This window comes from Myotis davidii, unplaced genomic scaffold (genome assembly GCF_000327345.1).
Source record: "Myotis davidii unplaced genomic scaffold, ASM32734v1 scaffold217, whole genome shotgun sequence".
In the NCBI taxonomy this organism is placed as follows: Eukaryota; Metazoa; Chordata; class Mammalia; order Chiroptera; family Vespertilionidae; genus Myotis; species Myotis davidii.
Genome location: NW_006290034.1, coordinates 6,211,785 through 6,224,238, shown reverse-complemented (window position 1 = coordinate 6,224,238; position 12,454 = coordinate 6,211,785). Strand labels below are relative to the sequence as shown.

General features: G+C 35.0%; 1 protein-coding gene across 5 annotated transcripts in view; it reads left to right on the top strand.

Moving 5' to 3' along the window:
- The window catches only part of DRAM2 (DNA damage regulated autophagy modulator 2), a 19,805-nt gene extending 13,769 nt beyond the window's left edge, over positions 1–6,036 (top strand). For 2 of the 5 annotated variants that reach the window (XR_001513729.1, XR_001513726.1), the window contains exons 7-11: positions 1,681–1,858; positions 2,365–2,447; positions 3,384–3,476; positions 3,997–4,242; positions 5,375–6,036. Coding sequence is in view for 1 of the 5 variants with exons in the window: in XM_015563429.1 (XP_015418915.1) it covers positions 1,681–1,858; positions 2,365–2,447; positions 3,384–3,476; positions 3,997–4,104 (462 nt within the window). In the remaining 4 variants the exon portion in view is untranslated. Of the gene's footprint in view, positions 1–1,680; positions 1,859–2,364; positions 2,448–3,383; positions 3,477–3,996; positions 5,051–5,374 lie in introns of those variants that run through there. The other 3 variants (XR_001513727.1, XR_001513728.1, XM_015563429.1) reach the window with 3 other exon arrangements.
- The last annotated feature ends 6,418 nt before the right edge of the window (positions 6,037–12,454 follow it).

Genomic DNA, 12,454 nt, shown 5'->3' with positions numbered 1-12,454 from the left:
CCGGCCCAGGCTCGGCCTCCTCCCCAGCCACCTGCCATTTTGCGCACTACTACACCCTTCAGGAATGTTGGACTGGCCTGCAGGTTTTAGGCCAAAACTGACAGTCCGACATCCCCCAAGGCGGGTCCCAGATTGCGAGAGGGCACAGGCCAGGCTGAGGGACCCCACCAGTGCATGGATTCATGCACTGGGCCTCTAGTGTGTAATAATCAACAAAACATATATATGGTAAGTATACTCTGTACCAACTTAAAGGAATTTTTCTCTCTAGGAAGTTTATCCTCAAGGAAACTCAGAAGGGATAAGTGGGCAGAAATCTATATTAATTTCCTAGAGCTACCCCAACAAAACACCACAAACCAGTTTTATATACTTCTATTCTAATTAGAAATAGAATGTGCTCCATTCTTTATTTTTGCTTTTTAATTCACAGGATTTCGTTGATAGGACTGTGTACTGACCACAGTGGGCAGTGATCAGGCTGGGTCTGTATTTAGCTTCATCAGTATAGTGAGAATATTTTTAAGGGAAAAAATTTATTCATTTTTCTGTTCTTAGCCCTAAAATAATTTCATTTTGCCTACATTTTTCCAGCCTTTAGCCATATGTATAGAATAAATCCACCTAATTATGAACTAAGAAAATATTACCATTTTGTATTACATTCTGTGGGCGCTGAATGTTGGTTTTATCTTTGTTACACAAAGTGGTAATGACAAAACATTTTTTTTTCTCCTTAGTGCTCATAACTTATTGCCAGTTTTAACACCCAAAACCACACTGAAGTCACCCTTTCTCTCTCCAAAAGGAAACCAATGACTTTGGCAAATAAGTTGTTATATTTTATTTCTTTATTCTAGAACCTTTGTATAACTTCAACCAAGAGCATTGGCCTCTGTGTTTGTGAATTAGCACCTTGATTGGAAAGTGAGGGAACCCAGCCCTGACCTCTCTGTTGTTCCCTCAGTCAGACCCTCTGTGCCAAGCGCTGCACCTTCTCAAACAGATGAAACAGCATCTGTTTAGAAAAACACACTGACTTAAAGGAAGAGTTATGATTGTAGATTTCTTAGAGAGCTGTTGTCATCACGTTTTAAGCAGAGTGTATTACAGTAAAAGGTAAAATGTAAGTAGATACTGGCAAAAAGAGTAAGGTAGCCCTGGATGGTGTGGTTCAGTTGGTTGAGTGTCGTCTCCTGAACCAAAAGGTTGCTGCCAGTTCGGTTCAGTTCCTCGCCAGGACACATGCCCGGGTTGCAGGCTCCATCCCTGGTAGGGGGCGTACTCATTTCTAAAGTTTCTTATTTGTTGTTTGTGCTGCTTCACTTGAGTGTAAACTGTGAGGGCCAGATTTTTGTTCTTTTTTCTTTTTTTTACTAATATATCTGAGTACTAAACAGTGCTGACATAGAAGAGGCACCTAAATAAACAAACATATTAAATGGATAAATAATTACTATCATATTTTTAGTAGTGGACTGTGATTGAATTTGAATTATTATGATCCACAGGTTTATGCTGAACATTATGAAAGAAAATTGCCTCAGGAAGTAATTTGTACAATCTGCAGGGGTTTTCTACTCTGTGAATGTCCTATTGAAATAGCTCGCTTGTGTTTTAAGTACTGTGTTGGCAATATGTGTTCAGTTTCTTTTATTTTATTTCTTCTTTCTGCCTCAGAAAACAACCTTTTTTGCCGTGCATATATGTGGAGCTGTTCTCACCTTTGGTATGGGCTCATTGTATATGTTTGTCCAGACCGCCCTTTCCTACCTAATGCAGCCCAAAATTCATGGCAAACAGATCTTCTGGATCAGACTACTGCTGGTCATCTGGTGTGGAGTGAGCGCATTTAGCAGTATCCTTTGCTCTAAAATGTGGCTACACACGGAAGGGAATTGAAAAACAAAATTTAAGTGAACGCTGTTAGCATACTGTAAGCAGTCCTTTTGTGAACAGTGAGATTCTTGGAACAGTAACTCCAAATTCAAGGATTTTAAACATATAATTCAGTTTTTACATAGGAACCCAGTAACTGGGCTAGGAACAAAGATAATGTGTAAACTAATCATGCTCCCTTCAAAGATGTTATGATGAGTTAATTATGTAGCCGAAGCTGGCGGTGGAAGTGCTGAGTTACTGACAAAGGCGGTTGCCGATGTGAGCCACTTCATAGTGACCCTCTGGGCACACTGAAAAGTTTCCTTCCGCCATGTACCATGAAGTCTTTAAGAAGATGGGTTTGGACCTTGGACACAAATATATGCGTGGTCCTCTTGGACCTTTAAAGCAATTTCGGTTTTGAATCCAACTTATACTTACAGCTCCTCTCTGAGAATCTTCCTTGACCGGCCTTTCTCATAGTGCTGACTTGCTCCTCACTCCTGTACAGTGGCCATTTTGGCTCAGATATAGTACAGAAACTCCACTGGAAGCCCGAGGATAAAGTAAGAATGTAGAGTCTTTAAAAACATAGTTTTGTATTAAAGATGACTATTGTGATAATGTGTTTTTCATTTCATCACTAACAATGAGACATTTTCAGTAGAATAATCAGTTATGTATTAAGGTTATTTTCTATATATGAAAGGGTTTATGTGGCATCCTCTGTATTCTCCTGTCACCTGTGGTCTGTGGGCATTTTCAAGATATGAAGGAAATTGTGATGGCAAAGAGTTTTCTCAGAAATGGACTCCTCACAGTCAGGATATAGTATACAGTGTACCCAGCTGAGATCTTTTATTAGAATACTTGTTTTCTGAATTGAAAACATGTCTTTGCCCACCTTTTGTTGCCTGGAAGTGTATTATTATGGACTCTGCATTTAGATTCAAATATAGTGGACATCTGAGCTTTGATCCTGAGAAAAATGGAGGAGGGACATATACTACATAGATAATAAAATAAGTTTATCTGTTTTCACAAACCTCTCAGTGACATTTTACTTTAAATTATTTACCAAATATCAGTCTTATTAGGACATATTTGTGGAAATGAATGAATAAAATAATTTGCTAGATTTTCTGAAGTATAATCCATACACTACTTAATGCTTTAAAATAGCACTAAGTTTATCATGAGCATTGTTTACTTAAGGGTGGTTTTTTTTTAAATCTTTGGCTTTGGCAAAGGCAGTAAGTTCTTGATTCAAGTAGAAGTTCTCCTGTGTTAGTGATTCAAATGGAACTTTATGTGCTCTAGATAAAACTGTGATGATACTAGATCATTTAAGAGGACTTTTCCAATGCTTGCCTTGAATGCTCAAGATACGTTAAAAAAAATTGAGGGTTTATAAGTATTACAGGTTTTTTATTTGAGAGAAATCATAGACCATTTGCCTGAAATTTCACAGACTTATTCTTTTTTTTTCATTGTCACTCAAGGGCTATGTGCTTCACATGATTACTACCGCAGCAGAATGGTCTATGTCATTGTCCTTCTTTGGTTTTTTCCTGACTTATATCCGTGATTTTCAGGTAAGAAAACACAGAATTAGATTTATGTGGTCAAACTTCCTTCAGGTGGGGTACGAGAACTTTCTGAAGGCAAGTCTCTAACCTTTCGAACATTAACTTCATAAGCAGTGATGGCAGAAGAGGAACTTTTCACATGAATTGTTTCTGTGTTTGCAGAAGTAGTGTACTACTAGCAAGATTCAGCTTTGAAATGGGGTTGTAAAACAATCACATTTGAGAAATTCTTTGACAGAATTTTCATCCACTCTGCTTCCATGTACGTTGACCATCCTCAACATTTAGTTTTACTGATTCTTCATAGAAATGAAAGAAAAATAAAGATCCTAATAGAGAAACTTGGTTTCCCCAGCTCTCAATACTACCAATATCTTTGGCAATTCAATAGCTGTCTCATTCTTATTACTCATTATAATTAATTTATATTCCTAACCCCAAAAGATATTCCTCTGAACATATTGAGGATGTGACCTGTCATTAAGGAGCAAACTTCTGTATATATTTTTCCTTTTTTTTGTTCCAGAAAATTTCTTTGCGAGTGGAAACCAATTTACATGGATTAACCCTCTATGACACTGTTCCTTGTCCTATTAACAACGAGCAAACACACCTACTTTCCAGAGATGTATGATGAAAAGATGAAACATGCGATGATTATGATTCTCAGGGATTGGGAAGACGTTCATAAGTTACTACTACTGATCTGAAATTTTCCACCAATTAAGGCTGACAGTGACATTAATGGGTCCTGATAACCAAGAATCATGAAGTAAGCCAATTTATAAATTATTTCAAGGGATATATTCAAGTGGATCATGTAAAACCATTTCTGCCTATACTTTTTTTACTCGCAGGAAATAAAACCAAAGGACAATAGCACTAGATTTTTTTTCTACTTTATTGAAGTGAAACACCAGAAGTGCACTGAACCGTCCGCAGAATCCAGCATTTCACGTTTTAGAAATTATTGTAAAGCATGTTTTGTTTGGAGCACTTAGGCAAGTCATTTTCCAGGACACCAAGTGATCAGCATTGCTCAGCAGCTCCTTTCAAATTGGGTTTTGCAGTAATAGTTTTACCCTATTAATACATTTCTTACAGTCTTTTAAAAAATCTTTTTCTGGAATTCACCAATAAAGGGAAGCAGACCTGAGTTCATATACCATCTGTGGTTAGTTTTAGTGGTATTGAATTGATGCCTGCCACAAAGCCAGATATGATGCTAACTGGTTTGTCACACATGGTTATAATAATTTCATGAAGCTTAGTCTCTGATAAGAGATTTTAATTAAAACTGAGAGAAGCAGCTATAGTTAAATTTATGCCAATCATGTTTTGCATAAAACGAAGGTTAGTGTTCATTCATGAATCTGAGGACTTTGTGAATAACGGCAGATATCATTAATAATAGTTACCTTAAACTACAGTCAAGAACTTTTTATAGATTTTTCTTTATAGCAAATTATAATTACTTGTAAAAGTAGCCTTGAGCAGGCAAATATTGAACCTTTTTACTGGGATGTGATGTTTGTAGAAATCAGATTCTAAAGGACAAAATGAGCAACTTGAAAAAATTAGGTACAAAATAATGGTGATACATACATCTCTCTGGTCATGGCACGTGATTGGATAGCTTGTACCAAAATTTCTACCTATGCAGATAAAGAATGATTTACAGCCCAGCTGGCGAGCTCAGTGGTTGAGGGTCGACCTATGAACCAGGAGGTCCCAGTTCTAGTCCTGGTTCGATTCCCTGTCAGGGCACATGCACAGGTTGCAGGCTTGAGCCTCAGTGTGAGGTGTGCAGGAGGCAGCCAATCAATGATTCTCATCACTGATGTTTCTATCTCTCCTGCTCCCTCTCCCTTCCTCTCTGAAATCAATAAAAATGTATTTAAAAGTAAAAAAGAATGATATACAGATTCCAGATAAATTTAGAAGGAGAAAATGCTCATCGGGAAGATGACCACGACAAACTGATTTGCAAAAGAATCCTTGAAGAAGATTAACAAGCTTTATCTTTTTAGAAGAAATGGGTCCACTGCCAGAATGAAAGATGGTGAGAACAAATTTAAAGTGTAAGAGAAAGCAATTTAAGGGAAAATGGTTATTTGGTGGAAACAGAGCTTGATCATGAATAAGTTGCTAGAATAGGACTAAATGTTTCTGAAGACTTTTGGACTGAAAATAAAATACTATTTATGTATATTAAGGAGCAGTGAAAAGGGGGGGCATTTCAGTAAACATTGATTGGCATGTGAAAAAAATATGGGTACAAAGTATAAAAATTTTTTTTATTATATTTCTGCAAATCATAGTGCGACCACACCTGGAATACAGCATCCAGTCCTGATTGTTCTATATCAAGGAAACTATAATTCAGTTACGAAGACCACAGTATGGTGAGGGGGAAATTGAATCAAAGTTTATAAAATTATAAATTATGTGTGGATAAGGTGGCACAGGGGAGAATGTGGACTTGTACGTCCATACTGGAATATCAGGCTTAGAGATATACATAACACATTAAATAAATTATTGTAAAATAAAAATATTAGTTTGATGGTGTTTTAATTCTTTAACTTTTACTCTTAGAAAAAATATAGATCCAATTAACTCAGCCTCCACTCTAGGAGTATGAAAAAGAAACAGCAGCGCTTTTCTGGAGATAACATTTATTTTCACACTTACTCTTCTTTTATAAAAAATATCCAGCATAGAGTAAGAAATTAGAAGACATGGAAGGAAGCAGGACAATTTGATCCAGAGAGGAACAGTCAATGAAAGCAAACTCAGATTTCCTAAATGTTGCAGATATCAAATGTAGATAACTATGATAAAAGTGCTGAAGGATCTAGTAAAAAGGGTGGAAAACATGCATGAAAAGATGAGGACTTTCAGCAGACATGAGAGCTTGGAAAAACAAGAAAAAATTCTACAATTGGATATGACAGTTACACATAGAAAAAAGGACCAATAAACGTGAAGATGGCATTTGAAAGTATAAAAACTGATTAACCAATGTCACCCAATAAATTCAATAAGAAAAGAAAATATAAAAACAAAGTTGAGAAAAGAATGCAAATTAAAATCCAATATATGAGTTATGAAGGCAAACTCGAATGGCTTTCCATTTTATAATTGAGTTTCAGGAGGGGATAAAGAGAATGGTACAGAAGTATGTTTGAAGGGATATTGACTGAAAACTTTCAAAATTGATGGTAATCAATGAAGAGAAATTGAAGTGAGTTTTTTTAAATGATTAAAATTGATGAGCACCTAGTAAGACTAGTATATAGGATTAATAGTATTCCATCAAAAGCCATGTCTAGACATTCAGGATGTGATTGTCTTTGGAAATAGAGTATTTGCCAATGAATTAGTTAAGATGAACTCATACTAGATTAGGATTAGCCTTAAATTCAATGACTGATGTCCTTATAAAAAGACCACATGTGACACAAATAGAGAAGGCAAAGTGAAGACAGGCAGAGATTGGAGAATGTATCCTCAAGCTAAAGATTGCCAGCAACCAGAAACTAGGAAGGAGTCTCTCCAATGGCCTATAGAGGTAGCCTTGATTTTGAATTTCTATCTTACAGAAATGTGAGAATGACTTTCCATTGTTTCAGGCCACCCAGTTTATGATAATGTATTATGACAGTCTAGGAAACTTAAAAAGCTGATCAAGTAGAAAAGACAAAATACAAGTTACTATTACCAGGAATGAAAAGAGGGACATCATTACTTGGCCTTTTGACATTAAAGATAATAAGAGCATGTTATGGACAACTTTATGCCAATAAACTCAACAATTCAGATGAAACGGACAAATGTTTTTTGAAATATAACTTGTCAAAAGTGATGCACAAAGAAAAGATCTAAAAATAGCTCCATATTTATTACAGTATCAAATTTGTAATCACACGAAGGAAGACTCTTAAGTCCTGATTACCTCACAGGTGTATTTTATCAAATATTTAAGTTAGAAATTATACCAAGTTCTACACAAATTCTTTCAAGAAATAAAGATGAGAACTTTTCAACTTGTTTTATGAGTCTAGCACAACACCAGTAGCACAACTTGACCAATATGAGAAAAGAAAAAGATTCATGTCCCACATGAACACCAATGCAAAATTACTTAACAAAATAGTAGGAAATAGAGCTTAGCAATGAGAAAAACAATAATATAGTGAGACCAAGTGGAATTTATCTTAGCAATATAATTCAACTTAACATAAAGAAGGAAAATCAGAACAAAAAAAAATTACAAAAGGAAACACTCTTATGATAAAAAAATCCCACCAAACCAGAAACACAATCCCACCACTTTATAATGGGCAACTATAAAAATCTAATCACTATGTTTAATGGTTTAATATTGAATCCCTTTCCCTTCTAATTTTAAAAAAGGCAAAGATAATCCTTGCCTTCTATTCAATATTGCAATAGAACTCCTAGTCAGTATAATAAAGAGGAAAGAAAAAAAAGGGGGGGGGGAATGTCTGTTTACAAAAATCCTATGAAGTTTAAAAACTAATTTTGGGTTAATAAATGAGCATAAGAAACTTGAAAAAGTAAAGAGATATGACAAAACCAAAGGAACAAAATAATTAACTAATGTCTGACACCACCCTCCCTCCCCCACTTCCAAGCAGATCTACCAGTTACCTGTAAAAGAATTAAAAATAATTTTAGAGGAGTACAGGTACTTTCAAGTTAACACAAACCGCTCAATAAACTTAGGAAGTAATACGTAAACAAAATGAAGTTCAACAAAGAAATTATTTTTAAAAGAACCAAACAAAAATGCTGAAGCTGAAGAATACAATGAAAATTACTATAGAGAGCTTCAACAGCAGACGTAATCAGAAGAAAGTCTACCATATTATGGGACACCATCATGAGAGCAAATCACTCATTATGGGAGTCCCAGAAGAAGAAGAAAGAGCAAGATGCAGAATGCTCGTTTAACAAAACAATCACTGAAAACTTCCCAAATTGGGTGAGATATTGGCATCCAGATAAATGAATTCTGAAGGTCCCCAAACAAAGAGATCTTTAAGATACATTACAAGCAACTCAAAAATCAAAGATAAAGTTACATAGTTATTGTACTGTTACTGACTATATTCCCTACGCTGTACTTTGCATTCCTGTGACTGTTTTTATTACTGGCCATTTGCACATCTTAATCCTCCCCTGTTTTCATCTATTCCTCGTACTTCCCTACCATCCGGCAGCCATCACTTTGTTCTCTGCAACCATAAGTGTGTTTATGTTTGGTTTGTTTATTTTGTTTTTTAGATTCCCTATAGAAGTGAAATCATATGTTGCAAAAGACATGATCTTATATATGAAAACCCTGAACTTCAAGGAACTGCTAGAACTAATCAACAAATTCAGAAAATTATAGGATAAAAATTCAACATATAAAAGTTAAACATTTATACACTACCAATGAGCTATCTAAAGGAGAAATTAAGATAGTAATACCATGTACAGTAGCTACAAAAAACAGTAAAATACAAAATCTGTACATTTAAAACTATAAGATATTGATGAAAGAAATTGAAGGCATGGCCGAAACTGGTTTGGCTCAGTGGATGGAGCGTCAGCCTGCGGACTGAAGGGTCCCAGGTTCGATTCCGGTCAAGGGCATGTACCTGGGTTGCGGGCACATCCCCAGTGGGAGTTGTGCAGGAGGCAGCTGATCGATGTTTGACTCTCATCGATGTTTCTAACTCTCTATCTCTCTCTCCCTTCCTCTCTGTAAAAAATAAATAAAATATATTTTAAAAAAATAAAAATAAAAAAATAAAAATCTCATTTAAAAAAAATTGAAGGCATAAATAACTGGAAAGATATATTGTGTTTTTTGATTGGAAGTTTTTATATTGTTAAAATGTCCATACTACCCAAAGAAATGTACAGATTTAAGGAGACTATATCAAAAGTCCAATGGCATTTTTACAGAAAATTTAATCCTAACATTGTTACAGAATCACCAAAGACCCTGAAAGCCAAAGCAATCTTGAGCAATAAACCCAAATAAACTACATTGAGGCACATTATAGTCAAGATGTTAAAAGACATATGCAAAGGGAGAATGTTGAAAGCAGCAGGAGGGAAACAACTCATTACATACAAGGATTCTCAATAAGGCTGTTAGCTAATTTTCCAGTCAAACCCTTGAAGGTCAGAAGTCAATGGGATGGTGTATTCAAAGTGCTCAAATGAAGGAACAAGAAAAAAAATTCAGAGAAAAATTTTAAAGAAACAAAGATAAGTAATTTGCCTGTTACAGAATTCAAATCTTTAGAATAGAGTGACTCAGAGAAAACATTAACAAAGCGTTAGAAAATGTAATAAATAATCCATGATGAACACAATAACTGAAATGAAGTATACATTAGAAAGAATGAACATTAGATAATACCAAAGAACAGATTAATGATTTTGAAGACAGTATAAGTGGTTTGGAAGTCACCCAATAAGAACAGCAAAATTTAAAAAGAATTTTAAAATAGGATAGTCTAAGGGACCTCTTTGACAACATCAAGCACTCTAACATTGGTATTATAGGGATTACAGAAAAAAAAGAGAAAATGCCCAGAAGTATTTTGAAGAAATAATGACTGAAAGCTTTCCCAATCTGGGGAAGGAAATGGACATACAGGTCCAGGAACACAGAGAATTCCAAAGAATATGAGCCTAACGGTGCCTACACCAAGACCTATTGTAATTAAAATGGCAAAAGTTAAGGATAGAGACCATCTTGAATCAGTAGGAAAAAAGTCACATACAAGGGAAACCCAATAAGGCTATCAGCTTAATTCTCAGCAGCAACTTTACAGACCAGATAGGAGTGAAAAGAAAAAATTTAAAGTGTTGAACAAAGGGAACCTACAATCTGAAATACTATATCGAAAAAGTTTATCATTTAGAATTGAAGGAGAAATAAAGAGTTCCTCAGACAAGCAAAAACAAAAGGAGTTTACCACTACTAAACCAGCTTTACAAGAAATGTTAACTGGACTACTTTATATAGAAAAAGCTATAACCAAAAGTAAGAAAATCCCTATAAGAAAAAATAATCCCACTGGTAAAGGCAAATACATAATAAACTACCATGAGTCAACCATTTAAAAAACTAATCTGAAGGTTAAAAGACAAAAGTAACAAGAATAGCTAGAACTACACAAAACAGATACAAAAACAAAATTGAAGTGTAGAGTAAAAATGTAATGCTTTTAGGATGCATTTGAACTTAAATTCCAATAATTTTAAAATAGATTATAGATATAGAAGGATATATATGAACCTCATGGTAACCACAAACCAAAAAATATGAAAAAGATAAAGAAACCCAATCAAAATGCTAAAGGAAACCAGCAAGTCAAAAGAGCTCAAGAGAAGAAAGGAATGGAGAAAAATAAAAAAAACCCTCAAAAACAAGTAACAAATGGCAAGATACACATACCTATCAATAATTACATGTAAATGGATTAAATGTTCCAACCAAAAGATATAGGATATGCCCGGCTGGAGATCACAGTTCCGACTCCCAGTCAGTGCACAGGCCCAGGTTGTGGGCTTGATCCACAGTAGGGGGTGTGCAGGAGATAGCCAATTGAATCGCATCATTGATGTTTCTATCTCTCTAACCCTCCCCCTTTCTCTGAAATCAATAAAAAACATATTTTTAAAAAACAAACATGGACATATCAACTCTAATTGAGAAAAAACAACAGGGTGTCAGAATGGATTTTTTTTAAAAAACAGACCCATCTACTTGCTGCCTACAAGAGACTCACTTTAGATAGATATAGAATGAAAGTGAAGCGAAATTGAAAGTTACACTACCTACATGGTCTTAAAATATTCAAGCAAAGATGTTAAAGTACTATGACATGGACAGCTTCCCTAAAACAATGGCAAAAGGAACTGCAAATAGCTAGAAAAACACATTTACCCATATTAGAATAGATAAATTATGGTGTTATATATTGGGATATTACATAGCAAAAAGAAATGAACTTGCTACATGCAACAACGTGGAAAAATATCACAGACATGATGTTGAGCAAAGAAGACTGCATATTCTGTTAAATTTTCTTTATATAAAAGTTAAGAGCCAGCAAAACTAATCCATAGCAATAAAAGTCTGAATAGTGCTTATCCTTAGTGGTGGGATATTGAGTGGTAAGATACAGCAGGGAGCTTACTAGGGTATGGAAAATGTGCTATACACATGTGTGCATAATTAAAAAATTTCTGAGTTGTGTACTTAAGATTTCTATAGTTTATTATATGTAAGTAATAATTTGATTAAAAATACTTAAACTCACAAATCAAATGAAAATTCTCTAAACACAAATGCAACCTAAAAGGACTCAAAAATTAGCACAAAGTTTCAAGAAATCATAATTAGAATCAATGGCTAGTGGAATAAGTTCCTCAGATCGTTTAGATACAGAGTCAAGCTATAAAAGAAATACGATTACAGAAAGTTAGTTAAAAACAAATATGTATCAAAATGCCATTGACAAACAATAGAAAAGGAACTAGATACCCTAGGAAGGAAAATTATAAATATTGAAGTTAATGAATTAATAGGTTCTCTTGAGAAAACTTGTTCTGACAAGAATAGAGTAGCTTATATTTTACTAATCCTATTTCATATGAATATACATATATGTATTCATGTGTGTGTAAATTAGGTTCCCAGACCCAATTCGAATCTGTGTGTGTAGGCCAATAAGCAATTCTCAGACACGCTGTTGTCAGAGAATTCAACTCAATTTTGACACTGTCTACCTGGAGATAGAATCATGTTATACAGGTAAAGGGCTCCGTCCCACCAGATTGCTCCCCACTTCAGATGCCAGTTGCAAGCCCAGGTTGTTACCTATGCTTCTGACCGACCAGTACAGATTGGAGGTTCCAACAACCCCCTCCATCGCAGGATGGCGATC